Source organism: Pelmatolapia mariae, linkage group LG14, assembly GCF_036321145.2.
Source record: "Pelmatolapia mariae isolate MD_Pm_ZW linkage group LG14, Pm_UMD_F_2, whole genome shotgun sequence".
Classification (NCBI taxonomy): Eukaryota; Metazoa; Chordata; class Actinopteri; order Cichliformes; family Cichlidae; genus Pelmatolapia; species Pelmatolapia mariae.
The window spans coordinates 5,310,614-5,333,164 of NC_086239.1; the positions used below are offsets into that span (position 1 = coordinate 5,310,614).

The following is a 22,551-nucleotide window of genomic DNA, read 5'->3' on the forward strand; positions in this document are numbered from 1 at the left end:
TCTGCTATGTTATAGTATTACTACTAAGGCATAGTATTTCTACCAAATCACAGTATTCCTTCAAAATCATATTATTACTACAATTTCATAGTATTTGAGCCAAATCGTTGTATTTGTGCAAAAACATACAATGTCTGCAAAATCACAGTATATCTGCTATGTTATAGTATTACTACTAAGGCATAGTATTTCTACCAAATCACAGTATTCCTTCAAAATCATAGTATTACTGCAATTTCATAGTATTTGAGCGAAATCGTAGTATTTGTACTAAATCATGGTACTTGTGCCAAATCATAGTATTTTTTGTAAATCATATTATTCGAACCAAAACATTGTATTTGAACGAAGTCATAGTATTTCTTCTAAATAATAGTATTTCACCCAAATCTCAGTACTTGTGCTAAAACCCAGTATTATTGCCAAATCATCGTATTTGTACTAAATCATAGTACTTGTGCCAAATCATAGTATTTCTGCCATATTGTGCTAGTTGTGCAAAAACATAGACTGTCTGCATATCATAGTATATCTATTATGTTATAGTATTACTACTAAGTCGTAGACTTTCTGTTTTGTTATAGTATATGTGCTGAATATAGTATATGTGCCAAATCATAGTATTTATAGCAAATCATAGTATTTGTGCTAAAACACAGTATTTCTGCCACATTATAGTATTTGTGTAAAACCAAAATGTCTGCAAAATCATCATATATCTGTGATGTTATAGTATTACTACTAAGGCATAGTATTTCTGCAAAATCATAGTATTTTTGCAGAAACATTGTACTTCTGGTAAATCATAGTATTTCTACTAAATAATAGTATTCCTGTCAAATCATAGTATTTGTACCCAAACATATCAGTTCAACTTATTTAACTCTTCTCAACAGCCCAACACCTCTTCTTCACCCCTTTTCAGCACAAATCCCAGCTTTTTCAGGTGTTTCCAACAGAAATGTCTTTTTTAGCAGACATTCTGCTGATTCACCTGTTTTCAGTGCAACATTCTACTTCTTTATCTCTTTTCAGTAGAAATTCTGCTGATTCACCTATTTTAAGCAGAATTTTCAGCCTTTAACCTCTTATTAATACAAATCTCAGTATCTTCTGCTCATTTCGGATGAAACCCTTTCACCTCTTTTCAGTACAAATTTGAACTTCTGTACTCCTTTTAAGCAGAATCTTTGCCTTTTCACCTCTTTTCAGCAAAAGTTTCTGTTTTTTCACTTGTTTTCAGCAGAATTTTTCAGTTTCTTTACTGCCATACAATATTTGCAGCTTTTCATCTTTTTCAGTCATTTTCAGCAGACAGCTTCAGCGTTCCGGCATCCACACAGCATTTTCGCAGGAAATGCAAACTTTTTCTAGTTATTCTTCAAGTTGCTTCCGTACGTTTTTTGCCGTGGAACTACTTCCTCAGTTTTCAGCCGATTTTCTCCATTCAAACTCTAAACTGTTCTGCTCTTTCTGCTAATGTGCGCAATATCTTTTGGTGTTTATTACTATTATACTTTTTAAAATATTACACTTTTTTCCTTTAATTTGTCCCATTGAAATGAATGGAAATCTTCAGAAATTCTGCTAAAACTTGCTTGTTTTTGAAACTTAACTACTTCCTCATACTTTCACCTAGAAACTCCATTCAAACTTTAAAATGTTCTCAGATTATTGGGCTATTCCTGTATGATTCAGCTTTTTCAGATCTTCTACCGTTTTAATCTTATACCTCTTTATGTTTTCATTTGCAAAATTGTGATTTTTCAGAAAATACATGCGTTGTTATGGTTGCTATGCAATTAACTCAGAGTGTACACTCGTCCTTTCTGAATTTTCTCTTCATGTCTGAACAACTTCTTGCCACTCGCTCAATTTCCACTCAACCCCCACAAATTATACATCAAAACGTAGGAATCTTTGCTGGCTTTCAGAAAATGTCACTATCATTGTTGTGGGACTTATAGATGTTTTGCAAATCTCCTCAGAGTAACACAAAGTTTGAAAACTCTCTATAGAAACTCAATGGAGAGTTTCTTCAAAATCAGCGCTGGAATTCTCTAATGAGAGGCATTTTCAAATCGTCATATCTCCTTAATGAAACAAAGTTGAGACATGACGCTTGTGCCAATATATCTTCAGACATCCCTGATTCTCACAATTCAAGAATTTTTTCCTCACCTATTACCGTTTGGCCATGAATTACACTTGTTTGAGGATAGGAAATTTGTCAGTCGCTCAGATTTCTTCAGATTTCTAACTCTGGAAATGAGGCACTTTTTTCTCTCGTCATATCTTTTTGATGGATTTCCACATAGACCTGAAAATTTCCATGACTGTTCACCAAAGCCTGCTGTTTCTTACGGTGAAAGAATGATTTTGATGCTCCATATAGATTTAGAGTTACAAAATGTTGTTTGAGGGCAAGTCAAGGCAGTTTTGCTTTGCCTCTACTCAGTTACAGTGTATTACAAGTCATATATCTTTAATAATTTATATTTTATCTCTGAATTATGAAGACCTGCAGATTCCCCCATCTCTTCTGAACAAAACGGTGTCAGAATGACCGTTCTATCTCCTACGGTTAGCAAATTATGGCCATTTGTTCGAGAGGAATCCTGAATGTGAGAAATACACTGAAGAAAACCCATAGCTCCCTCTGTGTCTGTGTGTGTAAGGGCTGATTACAGCAGGTGCAGCCAATTTAGCTGACCTAGATATGCCAAGCCCAGACTCTCAACAGCCCCTGCACACTTTGCTCTCTGTGTATGTGTGTGTGTATCAATATTTCTCCCATGTTAAAGTATTACTCCTGCTTAATAGTATTTGTGCTAAATCAAAGTACTTTTACTACATCTTAGTATTTCTGCTCAATCATAGTATTTCTGCTGAATCATAGTATTTTTGCCATATCATGGTATTTGTGATAAAGCATTGTATTTCCACAAAATAACAGTATTATGTACTGTTATATTATTACTGGTCATAGTATTTCTGCCAAATCATAATATAACTGCAAAATAAAGATTTTTGAGCCAAATCATAGTGTTTGTGCTAAATCCTAGTAATTCTGCTCAGTGATATCATTTCTGCTATGCTGTAGTGGTTTTTGCTAGATTATAGAATTTCTTCTGAATCAAAGTATTTCATGTAAATCATAGAGCAGTTTTTACAGTCATCTTACTGTTAAGCCATAAATTACGTTTGTTTGAGGGGTGGAAATCTGTCCTCCCTTTCACTTTTCAAACTCTGAAAATGAAGCCGTTTCTTCTCTCATCATACCTCCGCGACGGAGGTACAAAGAGCTATGAAAATCGCAGTCAAAGTTCAGCAAAGTCCGCTGATTCACCCAGTACAAGAATGTGCTTCTATCCCACCTAGTTTTGGAGTTACACAACGTTTTGTAACTCCAAAAATCGGCGTTTTACGCCTCTCACCGCGATCTAAATCTGACAGTTCATCTCCCCGTTTTCCAAGCTGCTGCTCTATTAGGTCCCACACCCGCTTTCACACCTTGGCTCATGTGATTAGAGGATCACCAGGGGGTCCTTTGTCCCTCTTTGGGGGGATACTCCCACTGGGTTTAAATCTGGGACTCTCGGCCATTTGACCTTAGAACTGAAGAAGCTTCTCGGATGAGAGGTGAAACGTCTTCAAGCAACTTTAAGAAGTCCGGACGCTTTTCTTTCCAAGCTCCTTAGACTACGATGACCTGGTTGACTGAGAACCTTCACAGACACAAGTTACTGCTCTGTTTCCCAGTGGCGCAGTTGGTAATGACACCGGTCAGCAACCTAAACATCACGGGTTCAATTCCACCTTGGTCAAAAAATTTTTTTCCCTAGAAATTAACACACTATCACAGACAAGTAATTCATATTCATCATTTATTACAATTCTGCAAAGTTTTATGATTTTAGCAGCTTTTCTAATATGGACCTCAAATTCTTGTTAGCACTCCATGCCACAAATACTGTTCCCTTTAGGCTCTGTGTATCTGTGTGTGTATCAATATTTTTCCCATTTTAAAGTATTACTCCTCCATAATTGCATTTCTGTTAAATCAAAGTACTTTTACTACATCTTAGTACTTCTGCTCAATCATAGTATTTCTGCTAAATCATAGTATTTTTGCCATATCATGGTATTTGTGCCAAAACATTGTATTTGTACAAAGTCATAATATTTCTTCTAAATCATATTATTTCAATCAAATCTCAGGAGTTGTGCTAAAACACAGTATTATTACCAAATCATAATATTTGTACCCAAACATATCTGTTCAACTTATTTAACTCTTCTCAACAGTCCAACACCTCTTCTTCACCCCGTTTCAGCAGAATTGAGTTTTTTCACCCCTTTTCAGCACAAATCCCAGCTTTTTCAGGTGTTTTCAACAGAATTCTCTTTTATTTCTGATTGCAGATGTTTGTGTTTTTCAGGTGCCGCAATCAGTAATGACACGGCTCTGCAGTTCAAAGGTCGTGGGTTCAATCCCACCTTGGTCAACATTGTTTTTTTCACTACAAATTTATACACTATCACAGACCTGTAATTTATATTGCTGATTTTTTTCACTACAAATGAGTAGTGCAAAAACATACTATGTCTGCAACATCACAGTATATCTGTTATGTTATAGTATTACTACTAAATCACATTATTTCTGCCAATTCAAGGAGGCTGACTGTTACTAAGTGCATCAGTGTACATAGGTCATCTCTTGTGTTGGAGTGCCCTCTTGTGGCGCCTTTTGGGTAGTGCCTTAGTAAACGTGAACACTGCAAAGAAGTGGTATCAGACTGGTTTTGTAGTGGAGGACTTTGTTGCCAGTTTCTTTTCATCTTCATTCATGTTGTAATGTAGTAGTACCACAATATGGCAGAAACACTATGTTTTGGCACAAATACTTTGATTTGGTATACTTTAGCTTCTTCACCCCTTTTCAGCAAAATTTTCATTTTTTTCACCCCTTTTCAGCACAAATTCCAGCTTTTTTGGCTGTTTTCAGGAAAAAAAAAACTTTTCAGCAGAAACTCTGCTGATTCACCCCTTTTCAGCGCAAGTTTCTGCTTCTTTGCCTCTTTTCTGCAGAAATTCTGCTGATTCACCTCTTTTCTGCAAAATTTTCAGCCTTTTCATCTTTCAGCCTGGGCTTGTTCCTGCTTTGTTTGTTCCCCCTGCAAGTTTATGTGAATTTGTACACTGTAATATCGCTGTATTACTTAGTGGCTAAGTAGGAGGCTGACTGTTACTAAGTGCATCAGTGTACATAGGTCATCTCTTGTGTTGGAGTGCCCTCTTGTGGCGCCTTTTGGGTAGTGCCTTAGTAAACGTGAACACTGCAAAGAAGTGGTATCAGACTGGTTTTGTAGTGGAGGACTTTGTTGCCAGTTTCTTTTCATCTTCATTCATGTTGTAATGTAGTAGTACCACAATATGGCAGAAACACTATGTTTTGGCACAAATACTTTGATTTGGTATACTTTAGCTTCTTCACCCCTTTTCAGCAAAATTTTCATTTTTTTCACCCCTTTTCAGCACAAATTCCAGCTTTTTTGGCTGTTTTCAGGAAAAAAAAAAACTTTTCAGCAGAAACTCTGCTGATTCATCCCTTTTCAGCGCAAGTTTCTGCTTCTTTGCCTCTTTTCTGCAGAAATTCTGCTGATTCACCTCTTTTCTGCAAAATTTTCAGCCTTTTCATCTTTCAGCCTGGGCTTGTTCCTGCTTTGTTTGTTCCCCCTGCAAGTTTATGTGAATTTGTACACTGTAATATCGCTGTATTACTTAGTGGCTAAGTAGGAGGCTGACTGTTACTAAGTGCATCAGTGTACATAGGTCATCTCTTGTGTTGGAGTGCCCTCTTGTGGCGCCTTTTGGGTAGTGCCTTAGTGATGATGTCTTTTTTTTTCAGCAACCCGCCCCCGCAATCAGTAGTGACACTGCTCTGCAGCTCAAAGGTCGTGGGTTCAATCCCACCTTCGTCAACATTTTTTTTTCACTACAAATTTATACACTATCACAGACCTGTAATTTATATTGCTGATTTTTTTCACTACAAATGAGTACTGCAAAAACATACTATGTCTGCAACATCACAGTATATCTGTTATGTTATAGTATTACTACTAAATCACAGTATTTCTGCCAATTCAAGGAGGCTGACTGTTACTAAGTGCATCAGTGTACATAGGTCATCTCTTGTGTTGGAGTGCCCTCTTGTGGCGCCTTTTGGGTAGTGCCTTAGTAAACGTGAACACTGCAAAGAAGTGGTATCAGACTGGTTTTGTAGTGGAGGAATTTGTTGCCAGTTTCTTTCATCTTTAATCTGTATTCATGTTGTAATGTAATAGTACCACAATATGGCAGAAACACTATGTTTTGGCACAAATACTTTGATTTGGTATACTTTAGCTTCTTCACCCCTTTTCAGCAAAATTTTCATTTTTTTTCACCCCTTTTCAGCACAAATTCCAGCTTTTTTGGCTGTTTTCAGAAAAAAAAACCTCTTTTCAGCAGAAACTCTGCTGATTCATCTCTTTTCAGCGCAAGTTTCTGCTTCTTTGCCTCTTTTCTGCAGAAATTCTGCTGATTCACCTCTTTTCCAGTTTGGCTCAATGAGTATCTGAAAATTTTCAGCCTGTTCTGCTCTTTCAGAAGAATTTCAGCTTTTCCACCTCTTTTCAACACTATTTCAGCATTTTCACCTGTTTCGAGCATACAGTTCTGCTTCTTCCCCTCTTTTCACAACAATTCAGCTTCTTCGGCCCCCCCTGCATATTTTTTCTCTCATCATATCTCTTGTTGGAACAAGAACTGCTTTGGCTCAGTGAGATGAGCAGCTACTGTGATTGCTTCTCTCCGTCTTTTCTGCAGAAAGTATTACTCCTCCATAATAGTATTTCTGTTAAATCAAAGTACTTCTACTACATCTTAGTACTGCTGCTCAATCAAAGTATTTCTGCCAAATCATGGTATTTGTGCCAAGTTATGGTATTTGTGCCAAATTAAAATTTCTGTTATGTTATAGTATGTCTACCACATCATAGTATTCCTTCAAAAACATATTATTAGTGCAATTTCATAGTATTTGAACGAAATCGTAGTATTTGTGTTAAAACATACCATGTCTGCAAAATCACAGTATATCTGTTATGTTATAGTATTACTACTAAGGCATAGTATTTCTACCAAATCATAGTATTCCTTCAAAATCATAGTATTACTGCAATTTCATAGTATTTGAGCGAAATCGTAGTATTCGTGCAAAAACATACCATGTCTGCAAAATCACATTATATCTGTGATGTTATAGTATTACTACTAAGGCATAGTATTTCTACCAAATCATAGTATTTTTGCAGAAACATTGTACTACTGGTAAATCATAGTATTTCTACTAAATAATAGTATTTCTGCCGAATCATAGTATTTGTTTCAAATCATAGCATTCGAACCAAATTATAGAATCATAGTATTTGTGCCAAAACATTGTATTTGTACAAAGTCATAATATTTTTTCTAAATCATAGTATTTCACCCAAATCACAGTAGTTGTGCTAAAACCCAGTATTAATGCCAAATCATCGTATTTGTACCCAAACATATCAGTTCAACTTATTTAACTCTTCTCAACAGCCCAACACCTCTTCTTCACCCCGTTTCAGCAGAATTGTGAGTTTTTTCACCCCTTTTCAGCACAAATCCCAGCTTTTTCAGGTGTTTTCAACAGAAATCTCTTTTTTAGCAGACATTCTGCTGATTCACCTGTTTCAGTGCAACGTTCTACTTCTTTACCTCTTTTCAGTAGAAATTCTGCTGATTCACCTATTTTAAGCAGAATTTTCAGCCTTTCACCTCTTATCAATACAAATCTTAGTATCTTCTGCTCATTTCAGAGGAAACCTTTTCACCTCTCCTCTTTTCATTACAAATTTGAACTTCTGTACCCCTTTGAAGCAGAATCTTTGCCTTTTCACCTTTTTTCAGCAAAAGTTTCTGTTTTTTCACTTGTTTTCAGCATAATTTTTCAGTTTCTTTATTGCCATACAATTTTTGCAGCTTTTCATCTTTTTCAGTCATTTTCAGCAGACAGCTTAAGCGTTCCGGCATCCACACAGCATTTTCGCAGGAAATGCAAAGTTTTCTAGTTCTTATTTTCCTTTTTCCGCCTAAAACTTCGCAGCGTAACTCGCCCCACAGTTTTGAGACGAGCTTCATATATGTTACCTCATTTTGTGCGGCTGGATCTGGAATGGTGTGCTATGACTTTTGGTGTTTATGACTTTTATAGTTTTTTAAATATTAATATTTTAGTGCAAATTTAGAAAGATTCTTCTTTTGGCGCCATAGAAACAGACTTCATTTGTGGTGTGTTGGCTCCATCTTTTGCTCCCATTGAAACAAATTTCAAACTTCATTTGTGGTGTGTTGGCTCTCTCTAGTGGTATGCCGGGAGTGGTACATCCTGTCTACCCTTATTTGGATACCGTAATGACGACAATATCAATGGCGCGCACAGCCTCGCTGCTTTCAGGAACCATTGGAAGTTTTAAGGTTGCGCGAACCATTAAATAGTTACGGTAAGGCAATGGCGTATGCTTGGTGGAAAACTCCATATCCCACAATTCATAGCACACCTCTGCCGAGTTAAACAATGGCGGACACGTCTTCGTTTTAAATGTCTTTTATTAGTGTTTCTAGGTCACAAAATAAACTTTTAAGATATTTTCAGGCGAGAATGTAGGTGTGTAAACTTCAAATATCTGCTCGTTTTGTCAAAACATCCCATATTAGCAACAGTTCTCTGACGATGTTGCCCCCCCCCCACAAATCTACAAATAATTCACTTCCTTCCATCATTCAGTTCCTGCTTCCCCAGGCGTTCCCAAACTGGAACCTGAGAATGGTCACCATCAATGTGAAAGATGCATATTTTCAAGAACGTTGCAGCATTAAGGCACAACTTTTACTTTGAATATTTCTGTTTCCAGCTAATCACATTTTTTTTTTATCTCACGTACACATTCTACTTTTTTGGGGGGCCTTTTAGCCTCTGCAAACAGGAAAGGAAAGTGGGGAGAGAGAGAGAGAGGGGGGAAGACATGCAGCAAAGGGCTGCCGGTCTGACTCAAACCTGAGCCTATTGCTCTCCAGCCATATGGCATATGGGTGCCTGCTTACCCACTGAGCTAAACCGCCACCCCCATCACACTTTTTCAAGATTCACAACCACAGAGTAAGTAAGTAAACCACAGATGACTGTGGTAATTTGCTAGTGTTCAAAACAATCAAAATAATTTTGGGGGTGCAGTTTTCAACCAATTTCACCTACAAACTGGTGGCAGTTTCCAACAACCTCTCACCTCTGTCAAGGAACACACATTTTTAACTGCACAACCTGTTGTTGTCAAAGGTTGCTAACTGGTCTCAAGACCTGTGTGACTGAGATCTTGGGCAAATTTTAATTTCATTTGCTGGCTGTGAGATGATTTGACGTAATAAGTGCTTTTTTTGTTGTGAGATGGATTCGTGCAATTTTTAGTAAAGGTTCACCGCTGCCTGCTAGACACTGGGGGTTTGGTGCTCTTGCTTTATGTAGACTGCTAGAAGTTTTGCCTTTCCGACAGCACCATTCTGACTCAGTGCTGCTGTCCAAGAGTCAACTCCAGCCATTAGTTTAGCTAACAGGCCAGCACAGAATGGAAGATCTGAATGCATGTGTGAGCCTGCATTTGAAAAGGGGTTCATGAAGGCATATGTTAATTTCACAAGGAATTGTGTAAAGCTGTTGCTGTTCTGTCATTAGACAGAACTTCTGCTGGGGTAACCTATCCTATCATTGTTATAGATACAAAAATTGTATTGTTTTACTAAACCTGCATCCCTTCAACTAATCTTGGCTACAACAGTCCATCCATCTCTCTCTCTCTGCCTCACACATACAAAGATAGAGACACATAAACACATGCACACACTCGAAAAACCAGCCACATCCAACTAATCAGTTATAGCACATGCACCACAAGCACAAATGACAGGCAGAGGGGTGCATCATTAGTGCAAAAACAGTAAAATAAAGAAGAATGACAGAAAAATAATGAAAATAGGGTGCTGAGAAGGCAGATAATAGCAGTAGTGGAAGGGAGATACCTTCTGAGGAACAGTTCCTGCCACAAGTGCTCTGCAGAATATAGAACATCTCACGGAAAGACCTGGGACCTTATGAGCATGAAGCATTGAGAAGAGACAGGAAAGATGAGGTGAGACAGAAAGGTCAGAGAGCCTCCAGGGGGGGGACAAAAAAAAAGGAGAATAACTATCTAAGTTTATACAGTGCTGTGCAAAAGTATTTGCCTTTATCCTGATTCCCTATTCTTTTGCATATTTGTCACTAAATGATGATTGCATTTATTACGGGCCATCAGAATCAGAATACTTTATTAATCCATAATAAAATTATATGGCACCCAAACCTACCTGGCTCTGTGTGCAAAAGTAATTTCCTCCCTTGTTAAATCATGAATTAACTATAATTAACAACAGTGTGGCGGGGCATGGTTTATGGTATGGCTGCAGGGGAGGCTGACACACCAAAGCTCCATCAGTTCATCATGCCTCCCCTGCATAAGACTTGCTGGGACCTGAGGCTGTGGTTGTTGTGTGGGGTGTAGCCGAAAAGCTGCAACAGAGTGTTGTGAGAACAGCAACTGAATAAAAAGTGCTAAAAAGAGCAAACTATGTGGTCAGGTCCGTCATTCCTGTGCCACACTGAGTTCAGTTTCATTAGACACACTCAGGTCTGATTACTGATGAATCAAGCACAGAAATTAAACAGAACCTGTCCAACAAAGTGATGTACTTTAAGGTCTCAAGTAGCAACACATCATACCACTATCTGAAGAAACAGTTGAGAAACAAAGCCATTGACATTTATCTGTGTCTGATATTAACATGTATTTAGATGACCTGAAACATGTAAGTGTGACAAATATGGGGAAAAAAGAAGGGGCAAATAGAGATGAGGGATGGGAAATCTTGTGATGCTGGTGATAGCATCACTAAGGGGGCAAATTTCACTAGAAGACTGACTAGAGCTGAGCAGGGGTTTTCCTCTCATAGCTGAAAGGTTTACTGGATGATCACTTGGGGCAAAATTGTATATTTTATGCGTGTAGTTTATCCATCAGAAAATGCATTTTTGCTTGAAGTTAGTGAAGTTAAAATAATGTACATTGGAAATAACATGAAAGTGCAGTTGTTTTTAATTGCATCATCAGCTGGGATTCCTGGTCTGTGTCTTTCGCCAAATTCACAAGTGATGATCACATATACCCATGATCACATACACTACATGGTCTTTCAGTTGACTTACCTGTGCTGCTGTAATGCTAAATATTCTACGTTTTATCCCTTTTTTTAAAAATAAAATGTTTACCTTTTTCATATTGTTTCCTAAATAACTAAAACACATTTTTTTAAGTTTCAGATTATGAGAAACCATCATTACACACAAATGAAGTGAGAAAAATGTCTTTGAAGTGAGAGTGACATGGACAGAAAACAGAGAAAAAATACAAAGAGAGGCAGAGCTAAGGAGAGCCAGAAGCAGAAGTCAGAAGGTATCTCCAGGTTAATGTACACTGACTAGAAAGACAAAAAGTGTATTGTGGGAATGTCTGTCGTCCCCTGTCGCATTTATCTATATATTTTGGGCTGATTGGAGCCAACAATACATCACAGCTGGAGACCTGTCAGAATAAAATACTGTCTTTTTTTGTTTGTTTTTTTAAAATACATTACTTACTCTCTAAAGTCTAATTGTTTTTGATCTGGTAATTTGCGCTGCTTCTGATACAATGCGGGTTTGTTACTGCAATGAACTTGGCTAAACTATGTTTATTAATTAACACAGTTTTAGTTGATCACTCCCCTCCAGTTGACAATTTTTTTGTGATAGCAGCATAATATTAAATTGCCCTGCTTAGTAAATATAGCTGTGAATACTTTAATGAAACAATCCTTTTTTTTTTTAACAAAAAGAGAAAAATAAACAAATGTACCTAATTTAAGTTTCATCCTGATTTTAATTCATATTAGACTACCAACAGATTACTTGAACTGGGATCTGAGAAGCCGTCACTATGGTAACTGGGATGGGGAGAACATACCATGCAGGCCACTGTGTCTGAGCTGTACCTCATTTATACCAACACAACATGCATCAAACCTGAGCACACCCTTCCTTACATAACAAAACCCTCAAGTGGTTTACAAAGCATACTCCATTACAGGGGCGTTTTACCTGTGATGTCAAACCACAAAGGGGTGGAGCTCTGCTGCACAGATACCACACCCACAATCTCAGCCACCCTGTCATTCTCCATCACAGTGAAATTGTAGAATGGTTCATCAAAAATCAGCGGTAGAGTGAGACCAGGTGGTCGGCGGATCCATTCGATGTGCAGTCGCGCTGTGGAGGATTTCTGAGGACGCCCATTGTCTGTTGCTTTGATCTGAACATAGAGGTAAAGAAAGGCAAAGGGTCTTTTGTAGACTAAAAATATTTCCATACGCTATGATACAATATACCCCACAACTATATCACGCCATTCTTGAAGTCCACAGTATTCATTACTTTAAATGTTAACGTGTTTGCTGTGTTTTCTGGTTTTTAGCTGGCATCAAATACAGACCTTCCACAAGTTGAAAACTTAGATTTCCTTATTTGTTTTGGTATGCTGGTTGATTATTTCTTCATTGTAGCAACGCTTCTTGCCATGGTCACAATAAACAGGTATCGGAAAGCATATTTATTTCCCCTTGCCACATTTGTAAGGAAAATGCATTTGTGGGTTTAGGAGCAGAGTTGAGTATTTCAACTGAGTAAGTTTTTGAGTAAGTTTTTCAAGGGTTGTGCCCTTGAAAAACTTTACAAATCATTTCTGTCACTTCCAAACAGCTTATTCTGCTATTGACTCTTGTTTGGCATTGTTTATTAGATTAAATGATTGAAGTCTGAAGAAACCATACATATTGGCAATTTAACAATTTATTCATGGGGACTCAGTAGCATGTGGAAAAACCACACACAGCCACAAGAGCCTGGCACCTCATTCTCATGCTGGTCACCAGCTTGGTCACACACTGCTGTGAGATGGCATCCCATTCTTCAATCAGCATTTTTCCCTAGCTATCCAGTGTGGTTGTGTTGATAACTCTGGCAGAGCATGCCCAAGATGATTCCACAAGTGTTCAGTGGGGTTGAGATCAAGACTGCAGGCAGGCCTTTTCATCTTCTCCAATCCCAAATAATGGAGTTAAGTCTCTGACAAACCCTGCTCTGTTGGGGAGTTCAGTTCCAGACTGTAGAGATATGGGATTGCCACTGGCTGCAGAATCTCATCTTCTCTCTCTGCACTGAGTTTTCCTCCAGTAATGAGAAGCCTTCTTGCCGCCCCACACATCCCACTGCCTCCACCAAAAAATGTTACCCTATGACTGCAGCAATTGGGATAGCATTCTTTGTGTCTTCTCCACACTTTGATACTATGATCCAACTGCCGTAGGCAGAATCTGGACTCAGCACTGCATATAACAGTCTTATACATGTTCAGCTTCCAGTGCAGATGTTGACATGATGCCAGGCAGACCTGACAGTGAAGGGCAGTCATGACAGGCATCCTGACAGCCCTATGAGACCAGAGATTGACTGTGTGCAATCTGTTCCGAATTGTCTGGGTAGAAAACCATCAGCCATATCATCTTGCAGACCTTGACCGCAAATTTGTAGAAGACACCCTACGGTTCCTAAGTGCTGACAGAGTAACGAAACAGTCTTATTGTGGTGCTGCAACTTGGTTTTGTGGAACACAGTCATATAGCATGCTTGGAGCAGGTGCTACTAATCAGGCACCAATCAGACACCTGATTATCAGCATGTGGAATACCAGAAGCTCAAAACAAGAGTAAATAGCAGAATCAACTGTTTGGCAATGGGAGATAAGATTTGGCAAGTCTTTCAGATTCATATTGAGTTTTTAACTTAAATATTCATTATTTAAAGGAAAATAAACAGGATTTCCAATGGTATAAGAAATATTGTCAAGAAGAGCTATTACAACAAAGAAATAATCGAACAAACACAAAATTTGTTCGATTATTAACAATTATTAATTATTATCGATTATTAAAGCGCCTTGAGGCGACTTTTGTTGTGATTTGGCGCTATATAAATAAAATTGAACTGACTTGAATTTAAAATTTCCTACGTTCCTAAGTTTAGAAGACTGTGTCAAACATTTTGGTGTTTATAAACTAAAAACATTTTATAAAGTTTATAAATATACTAAATATAAATTGCTAAATATAAAAATGGTAACAATAACATAAATACTAGCTTCAAACCAGTTCCTGCTGTAGGGTTAGTTTGATCAGAAGTACTTTTGAGACAGTTTTGAGCTATTCTTTCGTCAGAAGCAAAGATAACAAAACTAAAATCAGTGTGCATCAATTAAATAAGCACCAAACTCTGTTATTTTGAGTGCTGTTCAGGCAACCTTGATGATGAAGAAATATTTTAAAGAGCATTTCCTAAAATCAAGATCATCAAGAAAAACAAAAGTAAACACACAATGAATCTTTGACACACATTCTCTAGATTCAGAGAATATGTTCTCCAGATTGTAGAAATAGACAGACCTGCCTCAAACAAGTCCTTCACACCAAAAATTAAGCGATTAATTTATGATTTGGAGTTTAGAAAATACAACTTAAATGTTCTTGAACTCACAGAGCAGACATGTTTAACAAATTTTTAAAAAAATCCATACAGTCAGGATGTCGTAGCTCCCTGCACTGAAGGCCTTGCGTGAAGATACCACTGCTGTCTTGGGGTCGATGAAGAACTTCCCATCCTCATTGCCATCCACAATGCTGTAGGAGAGGTCACAGTTTGGTCCATCATCACGGTCATAGGCAAACACCCTATAGATTGGTTCTCCCTTCTTTCTACGCTCCCTCTCTGGAAGTTTGACTTGATACACCTTCTCAGGAAATATGGGCTTGTTGTCGTTTTCATCCAGGACTTGAACGATCACCCAAACAGTACTTTGCTTGGGATTAGGGCCACCATCTGACACCAACACCTGTATGGGCAGAAAGGCTTGTTCAAAAATATATACAGTGTTCCTAATCACAAACTTGATCTTTCATGACGCATAAGCAACCATGCTGTTCTAGTAGAGATTGTCCTCCAAACATTTATTAGTGTGATGGCATCAGCCACACATGGGTAAATCAGTCCATTTGTTCACTTTATTAGTTTGTTTTGCAGTTTTCTTCATTAATATAATTCATTAATCATTTGGTTAAACCTAACACTGATATTATGAGGCGCGTACATAGTAGCATTGTGTGGTTTTTCTAAAAATGTTTTGTTATATTAACTATGTTTCTCTTTCTTTGAGTTACCTGGTTTTGGGTGGTGGCTGTTTCGTGATCTGGGCAAAAGGCGTGGCTGAGGACTTTGAGAACAAAATGCCTGCTCAGCAGGACAGACCATGTGCTTATCAGGAACAGGGTTGTTTTAGGTTTACTTAGGTTATTCTGTGCTTAGTTAATATTAGTGTGTTTTTGTTTTCCCCCCTATTGTGTGAAAATGGTTTGGCCAAACCACTATAAAAGCTACATTAGGTCAGTTTGTGAGTTAAGTTGTGTCCACTTTGTTCGTTTAAGTTTCTGGAAATTATTTTTTGTAGAGTTATATTCAGTTGACCTCTTTTATGGGCCTGCTAATTATGTTTTTGAATTTTGTCATTTTTGAACTTTTTGAGGGTTAAAATAAAGAAAACCCTTTTTGAAGACATTTTTTTTGCCTGTGTCCTCTATGCCTTGGCTGCTTGGTCCCTCACAATTAGAAAGTGCAGCTTATTGAGACCAATAGTTAGTTTTAACCCTGGAGAACCCATGGGGTCAGAGCCGACCCCATTGGTTTTCTAGGGAAACCATGGGGTCAAATTTGACCCCATGGGTTCTCCAGGGTTAAAATTAAGTGATTGCCAGAGTGAAATTTAGAAGAGGTTGGATAGATTATGCATTGTTGGGACAAAATATCTGATATGCAGTCACTATTACATAGTTTGAAATATTTACAAAGAACAACCCAATTTTTTTGTTCTTGGCTTCTAATCAAACATACTGACTCACTATACTGCACTTTGTGCAGGCGAGTACGTAGAGCAGGTGCAATCTAGCAGAACAGAAATAGCGCTAAACAGTCTACTGAAGATGTTATCGCCATAGCAACTCCATTTTCAGCCATCTGGACCACTGACAGAACTAGAGAATGCTCTTTGTTGACTTTAGAACTGTCTTTATTACCATCATCCCAAATATTTTGGTCAGAAAACACACTGGCTTTGTCCCAACCATCCACACCTGCATCAAGGACTTTTTGACTCAATATGTCAAATTTCCTCCACCTTCCTCGCCTGCCCCCACACTTCCTCATCCATTACATTGAAGATTGGAGTTCTTAGAGGTTGTGCTCTCCTTTATACACTGTGCACCTTCACATTTATCTAGCATTATTAAATTTGCTGATGACACAACTGTTCTTGGGCTTATCTCAGGAGAATATCAGTCAGCATTCATAGATGAGACACAGTAGCTACCATGCTAGTGCTCAGTGAGTAATCTGGTATTGCAGACCAAAGAGCTGATATGGACTACAGGACAAAGCATTACTCAAACCAAGCCACACTCATTATTATGGGTAGTATTTCAATTAAAATTTAAGGAGCTCCAGTTAGGGAAAATTGTCCTCAAACAAAGGTTGAAGAAATCCTAAAGCTCCATGTGTATTCAATGCAATACATTTTGAAGTAGGGCTAATAGTCAACAACTGGATGTCAGTGAAAGAAAGCACATACAATTCAATAGTCTAATTCTGATACCCTTACTGGACGTAACATCACAATGTGATGATAACCATCGAGTCTACTAAGGAGATGGTGCTGGACCCCCAAGCAGTAGGAGACCACAACCCAGTGTTTATCAATAATGAAGAAATCAATCATATCAAATCCTAAATTTATCTTGGGATTCAACTTGATTATCTCTTCAGTTGCAATGACCACGATGTGTTCTCGTTTAGTTTTTTGTTTGTTTGTTAGTTATTTTCTTTTTAACACAGACTAAAGGTGTTTGAAAAAGAGAAAAAAAAATGACTTCACTTGACATAATCAGAAAATAATTTTTCAGTTCTATCAGGCTGTACTGGAAAGCATCATAGGGTGTGGCATATCATCATGGTATGGCAATCCCTCTGTGCATGCAAAATTTAATCTGCTGTGTCTGGTGCGGTCTGCCATGAAGGTGACTGGGAGGACTGAAGATATTTCCCACCCCTGCATTTATGACCAGTCGGTAATCAGACAGGCCCAGAGGGTTCTGTCAGACGCATTGCATGTCCTTCATATGAGCTCTTGCCTTCCAGCAGAGGATATAGAGTCCCAAAATACAGGCTGAATTGCCTTAAGAATTCATTTGTTCCAACATCAATCAAGCTTTTAAATTACAGGATTTAAAGTTATTAATTTTTTAATTTAACAGTAATGCAATTTGTGGCAGCACGGTGGCACAGAGATTAGCACTGTTGCCTCACAACAAGAAGGTCATTCCTTTGGTGTCAATTCCACCATCAGCCCGGTGTCATTCAGTGTGGAGTTTGGATGTTCTCCCTGCATTTGCATGAGTTCTCTCCAGGTACTCTGGCTTCCTCCTACAGTCCAAGCATTCTCCACGACACTGTGTGTCCACACGTCGCCCATCAAACTGTCGCTCTCCTGCAAAACTTCATCACCCACCCACCCTACAGTTCGGACTTCGCACCCAGTGACTACGGCCTGTTCCCAAAGTTGAAAGAACATTTGTTCAGAAGGCGATTCTGCAGCAGCAAGCAGGCATGACATGGGCATTGTAAAACTGCCACAGCTTCTACAAAAATTCATCAACCGAAATGGCGATTATGTAGACAAATAGATAAGTCTTCAAGCTTTAAAATTATGTAAATATTATGGGAAATAAACAGTTGTTTGTATTTCTAAAAAAAAATTGGGGACCTTACTTTTGGGATTGGCCTTGTACTTTCAGCTCTCTCTTTATGGTAAATGGCCTGTATTTGTATAGTGCTTTACTTTTCCAGCTAAAGACCATGGCCTCAGACTTAGAGGTGCTTATTCTCATTCCCACCGCATCACACTCAGCTATGAACCACTTCAGTGCAAGCTGGAGTCCAACACCCACTGGAAACAAGTCTGACTTATTGCCATCAATGCAGATCTAGCTCTTGGTTAAATAAGATCCAAATGCCCCACAGCAACAGGCCAGACACCTCATACTCCACAGGCACCGCCCACATAATATTCTGAGGTAGAAAGCCTTCTCCAAGTCCACAAAACACAGGTAGACTGGTTGGGCAAGCTCCCACACACCCTCAGATATCCTCAAGCTGGTAAAAAGCTGGTCCAGTGTTCTGTAACCAGGACAAAAAACACATTTTTCCTCCTGTATCCAAGGTTCAACTAACAGATGGACTCTCCTTTCCAGCCCCCTGGGGAGACCTCGCCATAGTTTGAGCACACTCGCCGGTCCTCTTCCTTAAAGATGGGAACCACCAAACCGGTCTCCCAATATAGTGTACCAACAGAGATTGTCATGTGACATTGTAGAGACATGTCAATTAAGAAAACCCTACAACACTTAGAGCCTTTCATCACCTCAGTTGAAATTGGTACTAACTTCTAAGGCAGTCTGACAGTCTTGTTCCATGGCCTCACTAAACTCTTCCCAAAACCAAATTTTTGCTTCAGCCACTGCTCAAGCTGTGTTCCACTTGGCCTGCTGGCACCCATTGGCTGATTTTGAAGTCCTGCAGGCTAATCAAGTCCGACGGACTCTTTTTTTCAGCCTGATGGCTCCCTGTCCACCATCTGCTTTGGGGGTTACCACCCTAACTGGCACCAACCACCTTGGAGCCTTGCACCTTGCAGGTGCTGAACATTTTTCATTCATCTGTAAATCTCTAAAGCTACAAATCTTTCCTTACCTCTAAAATATGCTCTGTTTGTTGTTCACGGTCCAGTTTCCTGGAGGTTGTGGTGATCAGACCTGAGAAATAAACAGTAGACAACAATTAAACTATCAAACAAGAATTTAGGAAATGTGCAATCTGTTTGCTGATAATTCACTGGAGATAACTTAAAAATTAGTGCTGAGATTTGCCACGTTAATGCAGTTATGCCGTTAACGTCATTTTATACGTTTCGGGTCAATTCTAAAGGGTGGTATGCCTGGTGGTATTCCAGGCTTATGTGGATCGTCAAAACAAATTATAGCAGAAGACAGGTCTTCTTCATGCCTACATTATGATACCTGGCTTATCTTCTAGCCCTGATTCCTTCTGTATCAAAACAACTCTCTAATATAGTCATATGCTGTGTCCAAATTCAGGGGTAGCATTTGTGGGCTGCAATTTTGGGCAATTACGTCACAGTGACGTGACGAAAGCTGTCCAAATTTGAAGAGTCCTCCAAATGTGGCGACAAATGCATCCTACTTTTCCCCAGATTTGAAAGATGGGTCGGGTGTATCCTTGGTGGCCTACCATATCCCATGATTCATTGCGGGTCACACAGCAGAATTTTTCTTATAACAATCGCGGACGAAGCGGGAGGTAATGCAGGAGAGGAATACACTTTTAAAGTAAATTTTGATTTTTCCGAATTAACCTTTTGGTGATATGTTTTAGGGAACAAAAAGCAAACGGCTCAATTTATTAAAATGAGAGGAGAAAATGATCACCTCTTCACTGGGGTGAAGAATTCGGCCACTGTGGCATGGAGGTACAAGAATAAATCAATTTACATATCATATTCATATGAGTACGGTTTTATTAGCCCTCATGCTGTACAGAACCTGTGATGTCCAGACGATATTCCTCTTATGTTCTACTGTGAAAACTTTTGGATTTAGGGATTAACATAGTTGCCATAGTTTTCTCTCTTCTCTTATTGTTTGTGTGTGATCAGGACAATTCAGGAGAAGATGGGCCTGCAGGAGAAAGTCACCTCCTTGGAGCCCAGAAAGAAATGGGATAACTTAAACAGAAATACAAAGTATGTATGTGTGTTATCAAGAAGATAATTCTTAAGAACACGTGTTAATAAATGTACAACTACTAAGAGCTGTTGTGTTGTATTTATTTGCCTCCTGTCCTAATTTCCTCTCTCCCTGAGGACACTCCAGGGCCAATCGTAGCAGCGGGTGACCAAAACGAAAGTGATGAGGAAGGGGGACAGCCACCCAGACAGAGGCTGAGGACAGGAGAGCGCAAGAGAACAGGGAAAGGATGGACAGACTGTTTTCAATACTAGAAAGATTAGTTCCAAAATGAGTTATGCATTAGGAAATGTATTTATTTGGATATATTTGTTACGTCGTTATATGTGTTGCATTAGTTTTATGTCATGAATAAATTATCACTGAACTCATTTTATTTACAGGTATTTTTAACATGTATGAACATAACGCTAACGGTGAACAATTTTAAATGGAGATTTATTTAATGAGAATGAAGTAAATAACAAAAACAATAAAACAAGAATATTTATACTACATCAACAAAAATCAGGACTGGGATACTCCTGGTTAAAAAAAACGGTCCAGGACTGGCACACTCAGGTTAATCCTACAGTACAAGGGTCTGGTCTGGTTAAGGAAAAGGTGGAGAACAACATAAACAGTTTTAGTAGAAAGGTATGATTTCATTTGAAGAGATCAAAGCATTATTCTGATTATTAACCTTAAGTAAAATATACTAATAAGCTGTGAAGAGCCTTAAATTTTATACACTTTATCTGTGTAACTAAGCTTTTTTGTGAATTCAAAAATAACAATGTTTTCAGCTTTGTGACATTTTTACAACCCATCTATGCACACAAATACAGGATCAAATGAATAATAGAAAATAAATAGAAATAGAAAATGTTCTTCTATAAGTTTCAAAGAGATTTAGTTTACACATTTTATATAAAACAGTAAATGTGCACAATCATTCAGCCACTGAAATTATCCATGAAACTAGTAATTCCTACATGCATGTAGATTAAATGAAATTATTTTACCAGGATATGATTGTCTCTGATGAGCTTAAGGTACAAAACATGCCGGCAACGACAAAGTTTTTCTAGCTCCAAGAGAATTAAAAATGTACAAAAAATGGAGCGACATTTCTGGGTCCATTTTAAAGTTTTCAAGCTGTGGTGCTGGCGACCGGAAAAACATGGAAGTAAAGGCGGTCTTGAACGAAGGCCAGTTCAGTCAGTTCAAACTGTCGGCCAGCTTTGACTTGTTTTGGCTTATGCTTTGTTCTTTCCTCTCATTAACATTACTATGTCTGTAACGGCTATATTTTTCAGTGATCTGTCTATGATATATCTACATGGCAATACAATGACTAATACTTTTAATTATTAAAAACTATGAAGAACTTAACTTAAAACTATGAAGAAGTGGACCAAGCACTTGGGACAAATTACAATCCTGCCTTGACTGCACAGACTGGAGTGTTTTTGAAGCTGCAACTTCCGATTTGAATGAACATACTGACATCATACATAAGTTTTTGTGCAGACTTGTGTGGGGTTTGCACATGCAATAATAACAAACCACGGTTCACTCCAATTCTGAAGAAGCTGCGCCAAGGAGGACCAAGGAGGAGACCTACAGCAGCAGGGGCTGGGCCCTGTACAAGCAGGCCAGAAATGAGCTGAGCAAGAAGACCAGGGTAAGAGGAACTGAAGGGAGAAGCTAAAAAACAGCTTCTTAGCCAGCAACCCTACACCAGTTTGCAGAGGCCTGCAGCACATCCCCAGCTACAGGAGTCCATCCCAACACCCTGAAGAGAAGTCGAATGGCTAACAACCTTAACACCTTCTACTGCAGATTTGAAAGACAATCATTCATACCTCCCACCGGCTCACCCTCACCTAATGCCTACACAAAAAAACTACTTGCAGCCCTCATCCCCCTCCCCTCTGACCCCCGACCTGCATTAAAGATCCTTGAGGAGGATGTGTGTCTGCTCTTCCAGAGACAGAAGACTAGAAAGGCTCCAGGACCTGATGGTGTGTTCCCCTCCTATCTGAAAGTCTGTGCCAACCAACTGGCCCCCATCTTTAACAGATCTCTGGAGCTGTGTGAAGTCCCCTCCTGCTTCAAACGCTCCACTGTCATCTTGATCTTAAAGAAGTCCACCATCAAAGGATTAAATGACTACAAGCAAGCAGCAGCAGGTGAGCACTGAAAAAGCATCACATCCCACGCAGACCATCAGCACCGGCCTCCCCCAGGGGTATGTTTTTTCCTCACTGCTCTTCTCCCTCTACACTAATGAATGCACCTCAGGAGAATAATCTGTGAAACTCTTTAAGTTCATGGATGACAGGTACATCCATGAGTCCACTGTCTGGTCCAGAACATGCTTACACA

The 22,551-nt window shown here is 38.7% G+C and overlaps 1 protein-coding gene across 9 annotated transcripts in view; it reads right to left on the reverse strand.

The window, feature by feature from the left end:
- fat3a (FAT atypical cadherin 3a) overlaps positions 1–22,551 on the reverse strand; it is a 335,255-nt gene that overhangs the window by 100,887 nt on the left and 211,817 nt on the right. For 7 of the 9 annotated variants that reach the window (XM_063492470.1, XM_063492468.1, XM_063492466.1 and 4 more), the window contains exons 5-8: positions 19,109–19,170; positions 14,832–15,146; positions 12,305–12,515; positions 10,153–10,221 (exon numbers count right to left, since the gene is read on the reverse strand). In XM_063492470.1, the coding sequence (XP_063348540.1) occupies positions 10,153–10,221; positions 12,305–12,515; positions 14,832–15,146; positions 19,109–19,170 (657 nt within the window). The remainder of the gene's footprint in view (positions 1–10,152; positions 10,222–12,304; positions 12,516–14,831; positions 15,147–19,108; positions 19,171–22,551) is intronic. The other 2 variants (XM_063492471.1, XM_063492469.1) reach the window with 1 other exon arrangement.